Source organism: Aythya marila (genome assembly GCF_965140915.1).
Source record: "Aythya marila genome assembly, chromosome: 18".
Classification (NCBI taxonomy): domain Eukaryota; kingdom Metazoa; phylum Chordata; class Aves; order Anseriformes; family Anatidae; genus Aythya; species Aythya marila.
The window spans coordinates 9,184,333-9,207,121 of NC_139059.1; the positions used below are offsets into that span (position 1 = coordinate 9,184,333).

General features: G+C 45.4%; 1 protein-coding gene across 6 annotated transcripts in view; it reads right to left on the reverse strand.

Annotated features, from left to right (window-relative positions):
* TMEM94 (transmembrane protein 94) overlaps window positions 1-22,789 on the reverse strand; it is a 50,795-nt gene that overhangs the window by 17,311 nt on the left and 10,695 nt on the right. For 3 of the 6 annotated variants that reach the window (XM_082774669.1, XM_082774668.1, XM_082774670.1), the window contains 14 exons: window positions 13,935-14,054; window positions 13,120-13,247; window positions 12,390-12,526; window positions 11,559-11,755; window positions 10,633-10,784; window positions 9,912-10,014; window positions 9,510-9,596; window positions 8,884-9,000; window positions 5,083-5,139; window positions 3,142-3,246; window positions 2,427-2,591; window positions 1,928-2,137; window positions 1,446-1,761; window positions 523-696 (listed from right to left, as the gene is read on the reverse strand). In XM_082774669.1, coding sequence (XP_082630795.1) covers window positions 523-696; window positions 1,446-1,761; window positions 1,928-2,137; window positions 2,427-2,591; window positions 3,142-3,246; window positions 5,083-5,139; window positions 8,884-9,000; window positions 9,510-9,596; window positions 9,912-10,014; window positions 10,633-10,784; window positions 11,559-11,755; window positions 12,390-12,526; window positions 13,120-13,247; window positions 13,935-14,054 — 2,068 coding nt within the window. Of the gene's footprint in view, window positions 1-522; window positions 697-1,445; window positions 1,762-1,927; window positions 2,138-2,426; window positions 2,592-3,141; window positions 3,247-5,082; window positions 5,140-8,883; window positions 9,001-9,509; window positions 9,597-9,911; window positions 10,015-10,632; window positions 10,785-11,558; window positions 11,756-11,947; window positions 12,112-12,184; window positions 12,294-12,389; window positions 12,527-13,119; window positions 13,248-13,934; window positions 14,055-22,789 lie in introns of those variants that run through there. The other 3 variants (XM_082774671.1, XM_082774672.1, XM_082774673.1) reach the window with 3 other exon arrangements.

Here is a 22,789-nt window from a genome sequence, read left to right on the forward strand (position 1 = left end):
TTCCAGTGGTTAAATAACCTCACTGGCAAAATTCCTCTTAGAATTTACTCTAGACAGCATAATCCAGGTCACACTCGTATTCGTCTGAGCTCCAGCCTCTGAACTAAACCGTTTAAAAATGAGGATAAGGAGTTGAAATGAGGCAACATTAAAGGTTTTTCAGCTACACTAAGAAAGAATTAGCATCAGAAAAAATCTTGCTCACAAAGGTAAGATAGCAGCAAATGGGGCAAATGAAAAAAGCTCCTCCTAAATTAAGACACAAATTTAAGAAGAAATAGGCAAGAGAAGCCGGTTTACTTGGTAAATTTGGGGCCAACATAGTAGCCATATTTCAGATTCAATACTGAACATATGCCAACTCCAGAGAGCCAGGTTCAGTCGATTTAAGATATTAAGAAGAGACTAAGAGCCCTGACAGACAAGCTTTTAAATCTTGCTGAAGTGCTTTAAGATCTCACCATGCCCATCTGCACAGCTCCCAACCCCTCTTTGGATGCCCAAAGAAAGAGGCAGCCTTACTGGTAGTGGTGTCCTTCACGAACAGGTTAATCATGTGGCTCAGCGGTGGTCTCCTCTTGGTAATTGATGAAAGCTTCCCCAGCATCGTCTCCTTAACCATCTCATCACTTGGCAAGCGGTACAAGGCCAAATAGTTCTCCTGCTTGAAAAGATCTTTAGCACCTGGTGTGAAACCTGAAACGTGAATGCAAGGAGGAGAAAAGTGAGACTGTAACCAAATCAAAAGAAAGGTCCTCTTCTCTTCTTTGCCATCCATCTTGCCTGCTCTCATTCTGACATTACCCCATAAACAGATAGGTAAGTTGTGCTCTCTGTGCATCTGCACCAAGATGGTTCAAGATCTGTATTGAAAAATATTCAAAAGGACTAGATGTTACTAGTAATTAGAGCTTCCATGCTTCTCGTTCATTGAAGAAAGGAACGGTGACACTGAAGAACAAGCATAGAAGTGAGTTCAAGAGCTTTCACATTTTAATTCTATTGCTGCCTCTAACCTTTTACCTCTTCTATTCCTTGGTTTTCCCATCCATAAGAAAAGCTGAGGTACTACACATCATTTACACCCAATCTCCTGGTAAAGCATCCTGGTAAAGACAGGGCAGCCATCCATCCTTTAGTAGCTGTTCTTGTCTCCAGATAAGATTGTCAGACTTGAGCCAGAAGAACACCAAGTCTAGCCAGGGCTGGCTGGAAATATCTTTGAGGACAATTTTTTCCTTTGATAGAATCTACAATGTCTGAACTTGCCAAAAGCAGCCTCTTTAATAGACTCTTTTGGCAACCCAACAGGGGCAGAATCAGCTCTGTAATTCCACCTTCTCAGCAACAAGAAATTGGAAAATATTTCTCTTGTGCTTTCTAAGGATTAAGTGCCTACTGGCAGCTCTGATTTCTTTGCGTCCGTTCATCCAATTTCTCCTTACCTATGAGCCTGGCAAGCTCACAGAGGCCCCAGGGCACATGGACAGGCAGCACGGCATTGTGAGTTTCCTGGAGGGCAATGTTGCAGAGGTGGTCAGAGAAGCGGCACAGACGCTCTGTCACACTGGCATTGCAGAGATTGAGCAGCACGTTCAGGCCCAGAGGCTTGAGGGAATTCAAGTGCATCTGCCAGTTGGAGTCATCAAACTGGATGCAGGAGGGGTTCTGCTGGTCCTGGGACAGGCTCAGCATCTCAAGGTGGTAGTCACACACAAAATCTTCAGCCTCACAAGCCAACACCTCAGTGTCACCGGCAACCTGGTCCAGCGGACAGGAAAATTGTGGTTGTTACAATGAATACAGCTTGAGCACAGAATCTTACAGGGAATTCCCCATTTAAATTCCCAAAAGAGGAGATTCTACAGGCTTGTCTATCTTATAGCTCCACAACAGACTAATTGTATGCCCCTTCTAGATGTCTTACCTGAGTATGCTCCTCCTCTCCACCCTCTGTGTCCTTACTAAAACTCACGTTGGACCCAGAGGGATGCTTGCTTCTGCTGTTTGGCTTTCGGTGGGCATGGGCGTCGGGAGCCTTTGGAGGGTCACTAGCCCAATTGTTCCTCTCTTGCTCATTGGTCACATGGACTGCGTCTGCCAGGGAGCCAGAGAGCAAAGCGTCTCTTTCATGGGGCTGCAAGAAACCAGCAAAATGAACAGTGTTGATTCTGTGGCTGAACGTGAACCACTGTCAATTCATAAGCAAAATGTACTGAACTGGGAAGAGAGAGGAAAGAAGAGTCACTGCTTTACAGCTCCTGTAGAAGAGGATCTCATCCTTGCTGCTTCTTAATCTTTTAAGCATAGAATTACAGCCACAGGAGTTCTCTGCTGGCAAAGAGCTCCCTCTGCAATGCTACACTGCATGTCAGTCATGCTGTGCTTAGAGCCAACATACTGCATTATGGTTCCATGTCCCTCACCTCCTCTTCCATCTCAGGGTGGCAGAAGGACCGCGTAGACAGCTCATCAGTCAGGTCTTCATGGCTATCATGTGGTGGTTCCACCTTCCCACTGAAGAACAGAACAGTCTCTGGGCTGGGGTTTGGCCAGGAGAGAATCCCCTGCTTGTCTACACAGCAGAGCACCTAGAACAACCCACAATACCCCCAAGAAAGTAAAATCTCAGTGAAAACATGTCTTGGTGGTCACAGGCAGTTGCAAATACCATGAAGTTGAATAAACACATGGGATGACAGATCATCTTCATCATCCTTCTGTCTTAAGAAACTGCAGAATCTGAGATTTCCCTGCTCTAATAGGATCGATAGGTTGTTTAATACCAATTTTATCTAAGGATATTGCAAAACTAGGCATGGAAACCATGGGAAGGGAACATCTGCTGAACCTGTTTAAGCAGTTACGTGTTTCAGCAGTTACCTTATCAGGACCAGAAGAGGGTTGTGGAACATACAGACATCCTTTTAGATGCCACAGAGTATCTCTAACTATTGTTTCAGCCTGTGAATGTGCTGCTTGGAGAAGACAGTTATAAGCTCTTCTACAAAGACAGGTGCCTGAGAGGTCTCTGATGGTGAATGGATTACTAATAGTCAATGCTCAGGGAAGGACTGCATGAACAATGCAAATGGAGCATCCATGCAGGGCTTCTCCTTCTGACAACCCAACAATACTCACAGTGACAGATCCCAGGCTGTGGAGCAAGCTGGAAGTGAAGCTCAGAGTTGGGGATTTGCCTTTTAAAACACAGAGGAAGTGGCTCCAGATGCAGCGTATCATTTCCTGCCAAGGGAAGCAGAGGACATCAGCCAGTTAAAGGCTCATTCAGAGAAGACAAGGGGAGAGAAGGAAGAAAAGGAGTACGACATAACCTGCTTTCAGGTTCAGCACAGTGATACACTGTAAGATAAACATCGGTCTCTGTGGGAACCAGTTAACTGATATGGCGCCGATGTTCTCATGGGAAAGGCATTTCTTCCCTGTTCCAAAGGATTCTAAGAAATATTCTGATTGTTGAATTGAGAATTCACTGAAACTACCTTTGTCTATCCAAAAACACAGGAGGAATTTGGAAGGGATTTCTTTTGCAGTGAATCAGCTGCTACCTCTAGGTATTTTTCCCTGAATTAACCCTCGTCTCGTTGGATCGAAGAATTGGATGCTCTGCCCTAAGATCAAGGTCATCACCCTGCAAATTGAGTAAGTAGAGTCAGTGTGGTAAAGTGACTTTCCCAAGGTTACTTACTGAGGAAGTGATGTTGGAAATGAAGCCAAGGTGGCCTGACTACTGCATCATTACAAATGAATTGTAATCAACGAGGTAATAAGCAGAAGGAAGGAGATATTTTGCAAAATTAAAATGTCACAGTGGCACCCTACATCTTCCACATGAAAACATTTCAGAGCAAGCCTCTCAGTTCAAACACCAGAGCTATGTTTTTTCTCTGGGCACTCCTAAAGCCAGCAAAGCCAGGTTTGCATTATAATGGTATTTTTCTGCTTTTTAGCTGTTGCTCTGGAATGCTGTCACTGAAGAGCACTTCCCCCCAAAGCTCCTTAGATCTAGTTCCTTAGATCCTCAGGGTTAGTACAGTCATAAGGTCAAATGCAAACAATCACGAGCTATCACAAAGAAAAAAAAAACACTCTTGTTTAAACCAGTTTCTTGCAAGAAAACTTGTTACATAGATACAAAAAGGAAAGAAGCGGATCTTTTAAACTGGGAAGGTCTGCTCAAATCAATCCCATTTTTAATACCTGAAAAACAGCTCGGCCAAATGGACTGGCATAGAAAGACAACAAAATATTCAGGAAAGAAAGCATGTGTATCCGTGTGCACTCCCCTATGTAGCTGGGAACAACAGGACGTAAATTGATTCTTATAATATCCAGGGATTTTTAATCACTCCTGGAGTCCATCTGCCTCCTTATGGAAATGGGAATCTTAATGCCCGATTAGACAGCAAAGTGTCTTTCCTCTACCTACCTGCTTAATCTGGGTGATGCAATTTATAGAGTGGCCAGATGCAGTTCCTCCCCCTGAAAACTGGTCTTTTCAATGTTTATTTGTTCCAGATTTGGAAGCATTAGTAACGTTCTTAAGCTCATTAAGAAGCCTCTGAAACAGGATCAGACTTTTGGCATGAACATCCTATGCTCCCCGTTCTGCATTTGATCTTGGTGCTGACCCCCATCCTCACTATTCTTTACTTTTGTCTCGAAGGTGTTTCTGGTATAAGCAAAATAGGTTGCTTCTTTCTGACACAGACCATAAAAAGTTTATTTTACTCCTGGAACAGGAGGACTTGAAAGAGGCACTTTCTTCAGGACAGAAAAAAGTTTATTTCAAACCATCTGCAATATTCAGAAAAGCAAAGCTGGATTCAGTATCAAAGTCACCTCGATTTATGGTCACTAGAGCAGCATTTACATGGGAGGATGTAGGAGGAAGACATGCAACCTGCATGCACAGCAAATTAAAGCAGCAAGTGAGTGACAATGGACAACTCGCACAAGCAAAAAAAGGTCTAGGAACAAGCAGGAGTTCAGACAGGAAGGGGAAGGATATCATGAAGTTCTGCAGTGAAGCTGGAAGAAAACAATTCATAATAGTAGTACCTGAGAAGATACCATCTCTGTGTAGCTGCTGAGAGTGTCCTCTGAAAACTTAGCAAGCTGCAGCAAGAGAAGAGACCAGTTACTATAATCGTGCTCAGAAATGTGTCATGAGGAACATCCTTCCCTAAGTACTACACCTTCAGAGAGAAGAAAGCAGGAGTCCTGCTCTGACAGAACTGCTATGCCAAGACAGATCAATAATTCCTCAAAGCAATTAAGTCTTCAATGGACTATGTCATTATCTACTTGTGAAGCACAAAGTGCTTGGTGCTGTACATCACAAAAGACACAGTCGTTATCTAAATGTCTACAGAGAAAGTAATAGCAATCAGATCCAGAGGAAGCTCTTTCTGGATGGTTATTTTAAGATAGAAAGAGCCAGTATTGACTGAACTGTTTTTAAGCTATACAAGTCAGTTTAAAAAAAAGGAGCTAGATGAGCAGTTGTAAAAGCAGGTACCTGGAACACAATAGACACAGAGGAATGAGGTGGTGTGGATAGGAAATGAAAAGAAATGAGTTAGAGCAGAGCACTATCATGGGGTTCTTGGAATTACACTGCAAAATTTACTAACTGAAAAACTGTGCATCCAGCATAAAAGAACTCCAAAGTAGATGTGATTTTGAAAACCAGTTTAAATTTAAGTAGATTCATAGGCATAAGTGAATTTAGCAATTCCATTTGTATATAAAGAAAACAATACTCCAAATACTAATGCATATATCTGGCACTTTAGAAGGGATCACTTTAACATAGCTTTAAAAAAAAGACAAGACAAATCTATCAGAAATTATGTAAACTGAAAAGTATGAAGGATATCTAGGAACTGTTTAACAATATTTTATTAAAATTTAAAAAGCAACAATCCCATCATTTAAAAAAAAAAAAAAAAAAGTCTGGTCTTGAGAGGGAGTGAAAACAGAAATAAAAGTTAATATAAAAATAAGAACAAGTACACCAGTCCACTGCTTGATAGACAGTGAAATTGCAAATTGTATCGCAGGCAACCAGATGTGTTGAACAGTGCTATTCCTCATTCAGTGACATAATCATCCCATATAATAACCATGAAATGTTTTCCATTTTAACACTAGCTACTGAAACTAAATTTGTTTTAAACCAGCACACTTGGACAACTTTCTGAGTGATACTGTTCGTTTTGAATATGTCTTGAAGCATTGATTAAGACCCAGCACAATGGAAGAAAGCTAACGTGGTGCCAATACCTAATCAGGGCAAGAAGAACAAACCAAGTTACCACAGGACCCCAGACAGACTGATTTCAGACAGAATAACAGAGCAGCTGATATGAGGCTCAAATTAAAAGAACAGAAGTGGAATAATACAATCAGCGCCAAACACCACAAGCATATGGGTAATAAATCTCATTATGCTCTTGTGATTTTTTTTGATAGAATTACAAATTTGACTGATAAAAGTAATGCTGCTGATGTAGTACATTTGGTACTTTGACTGGATAAAAAGGGCTTTATTGGTTTTCTAGCAAAACCAGAGTGACACCAGAATAACAGGTCCCATATTCTGTATATTAGAATTCGGCTTTCTGGTGTATCTCCAAATGGAACAGAAACTAAGGAATCATTTGCAATAGGATGTGTTACTGGCTCAGGCAGGGCCAAATTCTAGTTATGTTATTAATAGCCTGACATAAAACACAAAATAATTACTGATAGGGACTGTAAACTATACAAAGATTGGGGAAGGGTCTGATATCAAAGAGAACAGATCATTGTTACAGAGCAATACAGACTGCTTCATAAAAAAGCAAAAAATGCATACCAACAGTTCAAAAATAAGTCTGCACACCTAGCAGCAAAGATGAAAGTTGGGCATACAGAATGAGACTCTATCTTAAAACACAGTAACTCTGTAAATTATCAGCTGAAAAAAAATGGCCATTTAAAGCAGTGGCTAAAAGATCTAACATGACCCTTTGTGCCATTAACAAGGGAACGTAAAGTCCAAATTATTCCAAAGTTCAGCACAAGCACATCTGATGCTGGAATTTGTGGTTTTTGGAGATTCATAATTCTACAGTGATCCTGAAACACTGGAGAAAGCTAAGAGGAAAGACAAAAGATTATAGAGTTGGAACATATGCTTAGAGTGACTCAAAGTGCTAAAACTGTTCCGTTAACCAAAGAGATGGTAAAAGGGAACGTGAGCAGCTACCACAGAATAGAAATTTTATTGACTTGGCAAAGGATGTTAAAAGTTTTAAGGGCTGGAAATCAGATACTACAAAAACTCTGACATGGAATGTCCATTTTTAGCAGTGAAGGCAAATAATTACTGAAAAAAACTATCAGAGGCAGTACGAATATTTTCAAACCAATACCAAATCCCTTTCTAAAAGCAATGCTGCTGTAGTCTGGCTATAGTAATGAAACCTGAGGCAGAAGCTCCTCTGGGGAAGCCTCTGGTTTGTGCCATGCAGGATGTCTGACTACCCAGTCATGCAGGTTGCCTATGACCTTAAAAAATGGCAATCAAACAGCTTCAGCGTGGTAGGAGGGGGCAGAAAGTGGAGAAGAGTGTCACACAGGCCAAGTGATTGGAGAGGAAGAGGATCTTACCTGCTACATTTTGAACAAGGTAGAGAGAAGGAAGGAGTGAAATAGAGAGGCCAAAAGAAGACTGCCCTAGCCAAGAGTGAGAATGACCAAGACACACCACAACGGTTGTTCTGCAGCAACAAGGACGGAGGATCGTGTTTGAGATGTCACAGAAAGAGCTGGTTGGACAGAGTGAGTTGCCTGGACAAGAAAAAGAAGATAGGAAAGAATACAAGGAAGGTGCAAATGTGAGTGACAAGGCAAATGGGTATGTTGAGAATGAGGAAGTAGAGAAGCTGAGAATTTCTGGCTTTTCCCAGCCAAAAAGCAAGGCGTGTAGAGAAAGAGGAGGCTCCAAGGAAGGAAAAATGTGATGCAGAGAGTGGGTGGAAAATGTAAAGAAGAGAAAACACTGAAAAGAGATGGTAAAGGGGCAAACACTTCATTGGGGGAGGTAGCATGTGTCCTCTCTCTCAGGACACAGTAGTCTAGTCATGTAAAATCCGTTGGGGAATGAACAGAAAACAGACCCAGGGCCACAGAGACCAAGGAAGGACATGAAGGAGAGAGAAAATCTGTCCCAGCACAGGCATAACAGAACGCAGCAGAGAAAACAAACAACACAGTGCATCCCACCAACACTGCCACTGGGAAAGAACAGGAGACACCCATCAGCACATCTAGTTCAGGATCACACATCCATCAGACTACCAAATTCCAGTCCCCAACACAGCACAATCACCAGAAATTCCTCTTACTCCCTGACCACTGGCAAGGCCAGGCCTGCAAGCCAAGCCCCAGGGCTTCAAGAGAAGGCTGCTCAGCCCACAGGGTATAACAGTGGATTGCAAAGGATCTTGTGTATCCCATTCCTTCTCCATAGCTAAATGTTCCCTAGTTGTGGCCATCACGTGGCATTTATCTTCACGTTGACTCCTCCAGCAGATTGTATTTAGCTGATAGAAACCATGTCTTGATGAGAGTGACGGATTCTCGGGAGCTTCCTATCACCTTTGGCGTATCTGTAGACAGGCTGAAAAACTGAAACCTGTTCAAGAAGCCATACGGTGCTGCAGGAAGAGGACATTGCTGGGATACCCAAAGATCCAACAACGTTTTATGATTATGTGAATACATCTGCTGAATTCACTGTGATCGCCTTACAGAGCCCTTCTCATCTCCTGCCCTTTTCTCTGATGTAGCTTGATGTGGAGAGATACCTACCAGTGAGGTGGATGAGGCCTTGCTCATCTGGGCTAAGACTCTGGCTTCTCCAAAGGCTGTAGCAAGAATCCACAGGACAGGAAAGAGCATTGGAAGGATGGGTAGGACACCATTCACCTGAAGAAAAGAAAACATCCCCAAACATGATCGAGCACAGAGACAACAAGAAGTCAGATCTGTCACACAACCTCTTTTCCACCTCTGTGAGAGGACAGGTAACAGGCAATAGCAGGAAGTATGAGGAGAGCTTGCACTGGAAGGAGTGCAATGCAGGGAGAAGCACAGAAGGGAAGACACACGCACACTTAAGGGTTTGTAATGAAGCAGGACATGAATAAATCACACTAACTTGCAGCTGGTTTTCCTGCTGAATTTGGCATAAGCTCTTAAAGTTTAAAAGCAAAATGTATCACAGACATATACACACATGGCAAGAGAGAGAGCAAACAAATTAAAGAGCAGTCTAGGAAGAATGGCCGAGGTAGAGTTATCGTCTTGCTCCACTCAGAGCTTTTGGATCCAGTGTGCACAGGATGCTGACATGGGATGAAGCAAGTTGCTGATGAATTAGTCACAGTGGTGCTCTGAGGAGGAAAGGTGTAGCGGAGCTCAACACACTCCTTTACCTGTAGCTGAAGAAGAGTGTACTGCCAGGAAGCAATTCCAGGAGCTTTGAAAATGAAGCGCACAGCATTGGTAATCAGGAAGCCAGCCTGCAATTCAGAGATGACGCTGTCAGCAAATTACCACTACTTACAGGGAAGGAGTTTTCTCTCCTTTGTAAGATTCTCAGCACTAGGAAAAAGTACAGAAGATATACTTGGTCTGCTGCTGCAGTTCTTCCATCCACTCACTGCTAGACAGCATAGCATCTTTGCTCCTCTGAACTACCCAACGTACACACAGTCAGCTAGTTAGCTGCATGAGGTAGAACCTGGACACAATTTCCTGTTGATGGCTGCAAATTCTTCACCTTTACTGACAAAACACGGCTATTTTCAACACCAAAAGCTTGAAATGAGACCTACCAGTACAATCGGGACAGCGTATTTCAGCATCACTGACTGTACTGTGAACCTCTCATTATCCAGGGCTGTCACAGGACGTGACAATGCCATTTCCAGACACCACCTGAAAAAATGGAAAAGAAAGCTTGAGATTTCAGCAGCCAAGGTCCTAACCCTGCACCTTCCTCAGATACAAAATTGTGTTCAACCGATGCTATGAAGGGGACCTTTAGAAGAGAAACCAAGATTCAAGAGCTTTAGGAAAGCAAACATCTTTTTCTTGTTTTCCAAAAATGTGGTTTGCTTTCATGCTAACATGGACACATTGATTTTATAATTGCCTCGGGGCCCTGGCCTTTGATTTACAGAAGATGCCACTGCCCAGAGAGTTATCAATTAATCTCTATCCTCAGTCTCAATCTCTAAGATTTAAAACCGTTTCATCTGGTGTCACGCACATTTCTAGCCATCAAAAGCATGAAATCTATGACCTTCCTGCATTGTTCACATTTAGCTGAAAAGTAATGAGCCGAACAGTAACACTTTGAATATATATGCTTTTAAATATCAGCTAAGGAGGACAACTGAAGACAGACAGTAAGAGTCTTATAGTTCTAGAATTCCCAGGTGATGTAAAAGAGACAGCACAACATATTTGGAAATTCCTATACTGGACTGGTAAAATCTCTTACTTTCCTGACACGAGACAGCAGCAAGGACCTAGACAAGCTGTCAGACTCACCTGACATTATCAATTATTGGGGTCTTCAAGACACGGAAGAGACGATACAGCTGAGGATTCTGAGGTCCCTTCTTCACTTCTCCCCGTGGGGAGGGTGGAGGTGAGAAAGGCGGAAAGAGATCTCCTGGCTCCAGAACTATGTGTTCATCATCCTAGAAAAGAAGTCAGAGAGCCCAAAGGCTGCACGGCTGGGGCCTCAGTGGAAGCCTGCTTCGAGGCACTGGACTTTTAGTTAAGCAGGATCCTTCCCACTGCAAGTGACACAACGCATTTGTCATAGTTCTTTCAGCCCTCAAAAATTAATTAGTTGAACTTCTGTTTCAAACTTGAAACAAAATTAAATGCTTGTGAGCCTTAAGCAGTGACAAGGCACACCTGGCTACTTCAGGAACATTAGCATTTGGAGTGAAAGGTACAATAAACAACAAAGGTAAATCTCAAGCTTTACTTTTTTTCTGAGCTTCTTCAAGCAGCTAAATCTTTGCATAGATCTTGTAATTGATTTCTTAATGTACTTCTACTACAGGTTTTTTGTATTACCTTCTTTTATAATAAATCAGTAGTAAGGGGAAGGCTAAAAGAGACAAATTTTTATTTCTCCACATAAAAAACAGGACAAAGTAGGGGTTTTGTATGTTATATCCTACTGGATATTATTTCCTTTATTATCAGCAGCACATTACACTTCCCCCTTGACCTGGAAGAGATGGAAATATGGTACTTTGGTATCACATTAGCATCTCCTGTCCATTGTGTTTGGGTGTTCTAGGGAAGATTCAGTCTGTCTAACAAAGCGCTTTCTTTGACTAAACTGGAGTTTTAAAGCATTTTCAAGGCTGGAAGTATCAATCACTAAGACTTAGAGTATTAGCAAGAAAACCCTGGGAAACATGTCACAGGCCAGGGAACCAAGACGAGCAAGTTACCTTAATTCCTCTCAGAGAAGCAAACGACTCCTGGCCTGGCCTCAAAGCAATGACGTCTCCTTCTACCAGCAGGCTCACAGGCAGGTTGACAAGGTGCCCATCCCTGTAGGCCCAGTGGAGGGACCAGGATGGGGCATAAGGCATGTGGAGGTCCGGGTACATGGAGTCTGGCCATTTCACCTCTTTGACAAGCGTATCTGAAAGCACACAGCATGAAGGAAATAAGTGATAGGACTTCTGGAAGGGCCAATCATACATCGATTTACATCCTAGAGTGGCTAAGATCAGTCCATTCCCTGATCTTTTACCATTTCGGTTTCTCCTCGATGGCTTTCCCCACCACCACCACCCTGTACAAAGAACCAAACAGTCATAACCTTGATACATACTTGCACAATGGAAAAGCTAAAGGCTGTCCTTAAAGCTGCCACACTGAAATGAACTGCCTCCTCAAGTTCAAAAGCCCCTGTTGAGAAGATGCTCATGCACAGCAATTTATTTCCTTCTGTTCTATGTTGTGGTACAACCCCACGTATTCTTCTCTCATCATCTGCTGCAAGGCATATATTTTTGTAAGATTTTCGGGATTTGAATTACTCCAAAGCACAGACATAACAGACGCCTACCTGGTAACACACAGATTGGAAGCACATGGCCACGACAGCTCAAAATAGCTATTCCACAGGACAGGCATGAGTAGGACAATTCTCACAGTCTGTGTAACGCAGGGCAAGGCTAGTAAGCTCAATTAATAACGTGTGTGATCAGGTTTGGAGAAAAATCCTACGTGCAGGGAACACAAAATCAAATGACAGATGAACAAGAACTCACCATTTATCTTATCAATGATCGTCTGAAGTCTCCTCTCCACCTCTCTGCACTTCAGCCTCTCTTGACGCCCAATCATGAAGAGATCCAAGAGGAGAAGGAAGAAGAGTGCCAGTGCATTAACTATCTCGGCACCTTGGCTTTGCACAGCAAAACAGAAGAAAGGAGAAAGCAGATGAGGTTTGAGTAAATGAATAGAGCACGCTGCCAGCCACCCACAGAGATAAATGCACACTTGTTCAATTGTTTATTCCTACATCCCACAGAATTATGGCTTAAAAAGAAAAGCAGAGAAGCTATGATCACGCTTCTTTAGGATAACACCACTAGAAAAGTTTGAATAGAGCTGTCTCAATTCAAAAATACCTTTACAAATAGTCGAGTGTGCTATGGCTCATGTGACAGCACAGTAACTTCTCCTAGGAGACACTGACTTCTCTGGTTTCAAAATCCTTCTGAACAATTGTAATGTCTTAGGATTTTTCAAGATCTAGGAACCCTATAGAATGAAAATCTCATTCTCTCCACAGAACAATCTCTGGGTCTATCAGAAGCAGAATTAACTTGGCTGAAGTTTTGTGAAAGAGACTGATAGCTACAGAATTACCAGTATGAGTATGCTAACGTTTAGACAGAACGAGGGACGAGGCTGATATGGCAGCCATACACAGTGCCGGGAGGATATAAAACTACCTTTTGCTTCAGTCAACCAGCAAATGATGTTTCTGCTTACCTCCCTTGTGGCTGGCTCCCATAGCAGCACAGCAGCAACAGCACTGCCAGAAGCATCAGAGATGCACCAGGCCAGTGGAAACAGGAGCAACGGTTACCATGGTACAGAAAACTGCTCCTCCACACCTCCTACAAAAGGAGAGCAGCAGAACAGTCAGCATTCGTGGAATACAGAGCCAGGCATTTCAAAAAGCAGAATATGGATCAAGGCAGCCGTTAACAGACACTGCAGGGTGAACACAACTTTGTAAACCCCCTTAGAATGATAGAGAGCACCCCAGAGCAGTTATGGGGATGCTACAGCACTAAAGGTTGCTCAAGGAGTCTGGGTGAACACGTTCATCTTTACTTTTGCTTGGAAGAATGAAAAGGCTTCTGTGCCAGGCTGCCTCGTTGTCACTAACTCAGAAAGAAACACTTTTAACATTTAAGGAGTGTGAATAAACACTAGCACTTTGTATTCAGTAGGTGCCAGATATCTCAGGGGACAAGGGGAGACTGTTGGGTTCCACAGCCCTTTCTCTCAACCTGGTAGGGCTCTCCTGTGCACGCTGCCACCAGTGGCTCTTGAAGCCCTTGGATCCTTTGCAGCTGAAGCTAAGCTCCTGTAGAGCTCCAGCCGTCAGGAGAAAAGCACTGAGAGAAATATACCCTTAGGTAATTCCTTGCTCTGGTCCCAAGGACTTCAGCATTTCTACACCCGGAAACTCTGCGGCAGCAGGCAGGGAGGGAACGCAGCCAACTTCCACTTAATCCTCAGCTTTGCTTTGAGAAGGGGAGAGGGAGCACCCAACCTTGTGCTGTTTGGCGCCTCACCTTCCACGAAGTTACTTTCTTCCGTTCCTTCTGATGCCCCTCCAGCAGTGCTGACAACTGGTCTCTCAGGATTGTGAGGGCTTTCTTTGTGCTAAGGCCCAAACTTGAGGTCATCTCATCCTGAAGAGACAGAAAAACAAACTGCTCAGTGCTTTCCTATTTTCTTTTCAGGCTTGTTCCTAGTGGCTGGCTGAGCACATTATTGTGAATGCCTCTTGCTGATCATCACCGGTCTGATTCTCCATTTCCCTGAAATCATCTTCCCTCCTGTGAACTTTAGACTGCTGGCTGGAATTGGAGCACCTAGATAGCATCAGGTAAACAAACCAGTCCTGACTGTGTCAGATAAATACTTTATCAAAGCACAATACAAAGTCATTTCTGCAAAACAAGATTCTAATCAGCAGAGGCTGGAAACGATACAAAGGGAGACTGATCAGACAGCACAACACAGATGGTCATGGTAGACTTTTAATGACAGAGGATGGACTTTGCTAACAGTAGTAACAACAAAGTAGTAGAATACCTGCAATTCTAAACAAGAGTGGTCTGATTTCCTCAGCTGCTGATTACCATTTTTGGTTATAAATCCTGCCTCTGTGGCTATTTTGATGCAGAATTCCCCAGCCGTAAGCACTTGGTCGTGCATCAGTTCAGGAGGAGACACGACTCCAGCATCAACTCTTTTACAAGAGCAAGCCCTGGAGTTTTTAGTGCTGAATTGTGAGAATATACAGAGGAGGCAATTGGGCTTGAAGGAAGCACGTGCTGTCCAAAGCACTGCTGCTTCATTGTTTAGCAAAGGGGCAGTAACCCAAGGGAGTACTGTTTGGACAACACTGATTTGAGTTGCTTATTATCAAGAAAGTGGGGTACATGTTTGCTTTTCTGGGGCAAGAACACAAGCATTTACCTTCCTTTCAAATCACTGAGACTGCTGAGAGGTACTGGGGGTACCAGATCACTGCAAGTGAATCAAAAAGGAAACGCAGGCAGGTGGCTACAGCAGATACCACGGCACTGGTCAAGCAAAGCTCCCGTTTTCATTTTGTGCTCTAATACAAACACCCTGAAGCTGCATAGCACATAGGATATCCTGCACAATAGAAGTGCTCAGGTGTACCACGCTGTTTGCAGAGCGCAGACCTACCGAACACAAAGCAGGCAGGAAGCTTCCTCCTCCGGCCCCCCCCCAGCGTGCCACACAGCCCAGCACACCCAGCTGAGGCAGGAGCTGCAGCCTTTCCTGCTGTGGCAGCCACCAGCTCTTACCAGCCCTGCAAAATCCACCTTGGTCTCAAACTGCAGCAGCTCAGGAGCCGCACGCATCCACAGCCAGCTCTGCAAGCACATCTCAGCTCTGACTGGCACTTTTCTTCCTGTTCCTTAACGGAGTGGATTTGTGATAAGCGTTCACTGGAAACCAGCCTCAGACTTCAAACCCGTTTGCAGTGATGATCCAACCCAGAACTGTATCGGGGTGTCAAGGAATGGCAGAGAGCTGCTCTCCAAACTGTCATCTATCACACACACACCCCTACCTACCAAGGACAACTGGAAACAGCAAATTCTGGCCACGCAGAGTCCAGCACTGCTGCTTTAGCTGCAGTTTTAGAGCACTAAAAATAATCCTGCTGTAGTTTTCATTCTTTGTGTCAGTTTTAGGACTAGAGGAAGCGGTTCCGTGTTGTTCTTGGAAGCAGCCCAGGTAACATCAGCACAGGACTAAACATCTCCCAAAGGCTCCCAGAGGAGAAGAGGGCAGGCAGCGTAGCTGGCAGCGGGTGTGCCACTGCACTGAGGGAGTGGTGCAAGGAGTGCAACGCGGGGCGAGCAAGGGACACTGAGGTTGCTTGCTGCTGGCTGTTTGTGGCATAGCAAAGCACCCACAACAGCATTTACTCTTTCTTTTCAACATAAAGAAAGCAGTCAGGTAAATAAAAGACAAACTGAAACGCAGCAAGAGTAAGGGGGACTCGAACTGAAAAGCAAGGTCAAAAACGGAAAGCTGTGCTCAACGCCAACGTCCAGTGCAGCTACACGCTGCCTAGAAAGAGAAACATCACAGCAGGCAGCGAGCAGGAAAAAGGAGCAAATTCAGGGGGGATCAGAAAGGTTCCTGCAATCCTTGCACACCTGCTCCCACCTTCACACAGCTGGGAGGGTTTTGCTGTAGGCTCAGCCGAGGGAAGGGCAGGAAGGCACAAAGCGAGGCAGATGGAGGAGGTGAGGAAGGGTGAGTGCAAAGTGTGGCAGGGCTGAGGAGGAAGCACAAATTAGGAAGGGAAGATTTTCAAACACTCATCTTTACGCTTAAAACGTGGAGTATTTGGCGAAGCAGGCAGCCAGAGCCAGGCTGGTAAACAAACACTGTAATAATGTGAGTGTGAGGCTGCCTGTGGTGACTCAGAAAACTGTAGGTGAGCATCAAGGGAACGCACTTGGAACCAAAGAAAGAAAGGGACAGGCAATAAAAGACACCCTGGGATCCTGCAAAGGGCAGCCGTAGGTTTTCGCAACAAGATCTACCCTGCTAAGTCATCAGCTGCTAATGAGGCATTTTTCAGATGCCCCAAAGTAAACCCTTCCGCGTGGCAAAGCGAGGCGCTCTGAAGCTGTCCCAGAGGGATCCCTGCAGCCTTTCATCAGCTGCAAATGCTCTTCCTGCCACAGAACGGGAGGTGAGCACCCCGGGGTGAAGAAGGCCACTCACCGGAGGTGTCAGTTCATTACTAAAAACCCCAACGTTCACATCTTTGCTTTGGAAAGTCGTGTTCAAAGACTCATCTGCTAACTTTCAAGTCGAAGCACACGCAGCTAGACGACACCAGCCCACCCAGCTGCCCGTATTCAGCACAGGGCTTCTGCTGAAGAAGAAGAAAAGAAGAAAAAACAGGCAATGAACTCCAGGTTGCAGTGAAAGCAAAGCCCTGATGGATATCACGAGGCCTTTTAAAAGGCTGTACTTTCCTTTTGCCCGTGCCTGAAGGGAAAAAGTCCTGAGGAGAAAATGAGCAGTTGCTTCCTCCTTTACCCCGAGAGGCCCGGAGAGCACACGAGGCTCTGTGAGTGCACTTAGGGCTCTTCTGGAGCTCACCCGGCCCCAGCTGTGACAGCCGGAGCCCGAGAGGTGTGACCGAGGCCGGGTCAGTGTGGGATGATTGCTACCCTCTGCCTTGCCTGATGGTGCCTCTCTCAGGGCTGTAATCTGCAGGATGGCCATTAAGGAAAAAGCAGCCGGAGCAGGAGGTATTTCTGTACACGTGATGCTGTTTTCTAGAAGGAACGAACGCGCTGAAGGCTGAACAGGAGGCTGAAAAGATGAGCGAATGAGCTCCTCTTCTCTCTGCTTTCAGTAAATGTCCTAAATGTTAAATTACTGCTGAGCGTGCCTGCAAATGTCAAGGAAAGGGAACTTGAGCTAGATCTAGCAGCTGCCCTTTGGTTTGAAGAGCTGCTTTGGCTCTTCAGGAAAGAGACCAGAAGCGGCTCAGAGCCAGCAGTGGGGCCACAGAGTCAGGAGACTTTTTGCTGCCTTCTCCCCTTGGTTGGCCCTCCCCAGTTTGATGCAGGGAAACAAGTTGGCAAATGCAGACCAGTCCAGGAGCTTGTTTACATCTATAGCCTTGCCTTGCTCAAAGTGAAACGTTTCCTCTACCTTCCTCGTGAGCTGATGGAGTGTTTGCAGACGGATAGGTAGGAAAAGATCGACCTGATTTTCTGATTTCCCCCCCTGCAGCAGGTGGGGCAGGGGAGAAATGCTTGGGGTCCCCGAGCATCACCACCTAGCTGTGCCTGCTTCTCGCACGAAATATTAGTGTCCTGAAGTCCTCTTGTTTTCATACAACCCTTAGACAGCCACAGCAGCACATTGATTTGTTGTATCAGTCTGTGTTGATATCATAGTTGTTGTACCACATGTGCCAAAGACTTTTTTAAACAATACTGGAGCACACAAATATGCTTGGCTTTACAAAATTCGCCCTTCCCACTGGCTCCGCAGACACGTTGATTGAACCCAGCGGAGTGGTAGACCTGTCCTGTCCTCTGTGCAGTCAGTCTCTTGCAGAATAAAGGCGAGAGATCTCCCCCAGATTGCTGTGCACTTCGCTATAACTGCCTGTAAAAGGGCTGTTTAAACAAATAAGGGAACGGAAAGCAGAGGATTTGCTAGAAGCTTCAATTTTCATAACTGCAATTCCACCTCTGATTCAGAGTGGGATGGAGAGCCCCTGCCAGGCACTGTCAGGTTGTTTCCTTCTCCCCAGGCTGCACACCCCAGGCCCCTTTTTTAACTCTTTGGCTCAGCTGCTTTTCAGATTTAAACACTTGGAGGTGGGAAACTGGGCAGGAGAATGTCCTGCCTTTTTCTGAGAGCTATTTTGCATTCCTCTAGCAGAAACACGAAGGCAGTTTTTAATTTAACAGTAATAGTTTGCAGGCTATTAATCTACTTCAGAGATCACACCTCCTGAAATCCGAGCATTATTCACAGCTTCACAACCACACGAGGAGGAATAACTCCACCAAACGCATTTGCATTATGGAAAGTCAGATTCTTGCTTAGGAGAAGGCACAACAGGACCCGCAGTGGGGCTTTTGTCGGTCCCATCGGGGAGGGTGGCAGACACAAATGCGATTTCTCGGGGCAATATTTCTGACAGCTAGTGCTAGGGAGGGATTTATTTTTGTTCTGAAGCAAATCGTACAGCAGTGCACTGCAGGTCTGCCCAGCTGTGGCTGCTGAGGTAGTGCTCAGGCTGTCTGAAACCCAATATCCACTGCGGAGCGATAGAGATGGAGCCAGCAAAGCCAACAGACTGGTCACTCTGGGCAAAGGTTTCCTTTTATTACCTACACCCCTGATTCTGTTAGGCTTTTTGTCTTTCTTGGTGCTCACCTGGTTACTTTTAGAGGTCAGCTTCCTGGCTCTGCAAGAGTGCTCACCCAGTGACCCGAAGTACTTGAATCCTCCACCCTTACTCATTCCCTCTCCTCACACAATAAAGGATCATCTTTTGACTGAGCATCTGGGCTGTTGGTGCAGCTGGATTCTGCTCCTCCTTCTGCCACAGATTTCTGCGTGACAGTAGGAAGATCAGGCTGCTCTGTGCTTTAGTTTCTCATCTCTATAATGGGACTACCAACTCCCTACCAACTACAGGCATTAGGAAGATTATAACATTCACCAACCCACCTGAATGCTACTTGGCAGCACAGAAAGAAGAAATACGAGTTGATGGCGTGATTCAGGCAGCTCCATCAAGCACATCAGCGCTCTGCGGGGACCCCTGCCTTTAGAAGTGGCTGTACAAGGAACCGTACCAGAAGGCACGGCAAACACAGCTTTTAAACGCGGTTTAAATGCCACCTGACACGAGCTTGGCAGCCACAGCCTAACTGCTGGTGGTCTCAAATCAAATGAAACAAGTCTGCAGCGCAGCAGTGCCCGAATTAATGGGCAGAGCAATGCTCAACAGCTGTCTCGTTCCTCCATCTGCAGCAACAGGATGAAAGGCAGCCCCGAATCCTCCCGTCCCAGGAAAAAAAAAGAGCCCCCACAGCGTGGTAACTGGGGGCCTGCGGGGGCTCCAGTGTGGACGGTGGCTTTGAGGCTCCCTGCAGCTCATCGCTAACAGGGCCTGCAGCCCTACACCGCAAAGGAGCAGAGCAGCAGGAGCACGGATCTCGGAGATCTGGCCAGAGCAGCACTACTCAGCCGGCTGAATCACGGCTGCATGCTGCTGCGAACAGAGCCCATTTTCTTCCAGACAATGACATTCAGATTTTATGCCCTCTGTAAAGCACAGAGCGAGATGCCAACAGGCACAATCAACCTTTCCACACGGGTAACGCAAAGCTCAGCGGTTTCTTTCTCCCTCAGCCAGCAGCAGCTCAGCAGCAGGATTGTTTTGATTGCACCTTCCCCGGTCTGTCTCTTCGGTCCTGTTTGCAGCAGCAAATCCCCAGCCACAGTCACCTGCTCCACCAGGCTGCTGGCAGGATGAGGCAGTGTTTATGCAGCGCTCTGAAGCTCACCTGTACTGTGCATTTTAAAGCCTTAATTACTTTAATTTATCCTGCTAAAGTGTTCCTTCGAGTTCAGAGACCAGGTGGGGGTCTGTATTTAGTCTGTTTTGACACACTCTGTACTGCTTCATGCCAATGCAGAGATTACTCCAGAGGATGATAATCCCCTCCCCGAGACAAGCAATGCTCAGAAATCAATAGAACTAATAGAAGTTCAGCAATTCTTTCATCCTCCTAATAGTTTCCTTCCCATCCCCATTTCTTCATCTGAAGACTTTGGGGACTAAAACTATGATGTGATCTAGCAGGTGCACCACAAAGCACGTTTCAAAGGGGTAAGGAGGATCAACAGCTACAGATCAAAGCACATAAGAGAAGCAGACAAATTTAAGTCAAAAGGCAGAAGGGCAGCAAAGCAGGAGTCAGCAGCTAAAATCATCTTCAGTCCCTCCAGCTAGTCCTAGGGTTAAATCTGCAGTTTCAAACAGGGTTTTTTTCCCCAGCCCCTCCAACACCATCCCTTTGCTAAAATCTTCCCAGCTCCATGTCCTGCCCTAACCTCTTTCCCCAAAACACCCAAGCTCTTCATGCACCATCACGTCAGGCAGGATGCAGGTCGGGGAGGGAGAGAGGGAAAGCCATTTTGAATGTAAACGCTAAGGGAGAGAAACTTACTTTGCGGCATTTGCCTTGGCGGGGGATCCAGAGATCAGCCTGCTTAAAGAGCATCGGGGCTGAATTCCTGCGCCACTTCCACAGCAACTTGCACTGCTGCTGCCCTCCAAAACCGAGAGAGCAAAGAGGGAGAGAGAGCAAGACTGTGCAGAGCCCGGCGCTGCAGAGAATGAGACAGAAGCAGCAGAGTGAAGCACCAGGCTGCTGATTAATTCAGCCTGTTTCCAGTCACGCTGCAGATCCAGCAAGGAGGCGGTGGATGGGGGTGGGGGATGAGGGAGAGAAAGGGAAAAAAAAAAGGCAGAGAGAAGAAAGTTTGCCCAGGATAGCACCAGATGTCTGAAAGAATGGTCCATTCATCAGATGGAGCCGATGCAGCCAGAATCCCCGGGTTCCCTGCCTGTAGAGACGCATACACATGCACAGTAAGGGCTGATGCTGACAGGCAGGGCTCTGTGGAAAAGCAGATGGCAAATTAGACACAACAAAGTGCTATAAAATATTCTACAGGGGAGGTAACACCTGAGCAGGCTAGGAAAGAAGACTAGATCAAGACAGAGAGATCCAGAAATCCTAACTTCCCTTTGCAGCTCTAGAGAATCACCCAGATGAGTTCACAGCTTTGGATTCAAACTCAAAAATAAACAAGGTGGTTACAGGTCCAGTCTGAAGTGTTGCCACCCTCTCTTCTTGTCAACAGAGAAAACAAGAAAAGCCCCTCTAAGCATCCCCTATTTGCACATCCTGAGCCACCCAAGGTGCCTGCAGATTCTTCCCTGCCACGCACCGCGCCTGGGGCTCCCCACTTGCACGTGGCACAGAGAGGGCAAAGGACTGGTGCAGGCAGGGAAGGGCTGGGCACCAGCACAGGCACTGCAAGCAAAAGGCCTTGGGAGGTGAAGCAGGAAAAAGCCTCCTCCACCCCATTCTCATCTTTTACAGGAATGCTTTTTCACTGCTGGAGGGAAGTACCTCGGGTTTTTATATAGCTCCTACTTCAGCACTGTCCCGATTCTGTCTGGGCTGCCCGGTTCTGCAAAGCAATCATTAAATCAATTACTTTCCTTCCACATGGTAATGAACCGTCCCAGCCAAGAAGCAAGCCAATAGCCTGCCAAGGACTACAGTGAGCCTGTATAAAATGGAATGAACACTTCCAGCCTCAGCAGATCGTGTCGCTCTGGAGAGCACACGCAGGTGTCAGGACTTGCCTGCGAGCCCTGGCCAAGCTCTTCACTTCCTCTCCTTCCCTGAGATTCAGATGCCTAAACAGGCCCAGCTGCTGTTCTGTGTTTAAAGCCAGAAACGCAGAGATGAGAGGTCTCAATATTTAAAATAAACCCAGTGGAGGGAAGATCTAAGACAATTCCTGAAAGAACGAGTTATCACCTTTGTGCTGGCAGTGAGTTACACTTTGGTACGTTATCTCACGAAGCTCTTAAAGGCAAAGCTGAATGGAGGCAGCTACTGCATTTAATGTCACTTCAGGAGAAAGCAGAGGGAGAAAGAGGGAAGAGGACATCCTTCATCCTTCTGTAGGCCACTTGGTTTCCTAGACAACAATGTTAAATTGATTTTAAATTGCAGAGAGGAACAAAATGTCCTAATGGCACAATTTTTCCTTACCTCCTCCTTTCCTACTAAGAAACTAAACTCACCTCCTCGATTTATCACAAAGAAAAAAAGTAAAGAAGAAAAAAAAAGGAAGGACAACAATGGGGTTAGACCGGGCAAATCCTCAAGCAACATACACGTGTCAGCCCCTTCTTATTGTGGTGCTTGCTGAGCTGTTTCCTGTGGCTCTGCATCTTCTGGAGACTTGGATGACTGTGAATAAAACAAGTTGCCAGTGACAGCGCAGTACCAGGAATAACCTTTGTGCTCCGTGCAGTCAGGAGATCCCAACACAACTTTCTTCCAGCTCTGAAACCCCCCGTTTGATCACAACACAAATGGAAATACATCTAATCGACTCCTCTTCTTTACCCCACTGCTGAGAGACTTTGCTCTGAAGCATTTTGGGCAGGGCAGTAATTAACACTACGTAACTTCCTTCTGGTATCATCTGGTACCACAAATTGCATCTGGCCATGCATTTGTGCATTAAATAACAGAATGTGCTGTCTTAGAAAGAACAGAAGCCATAAACT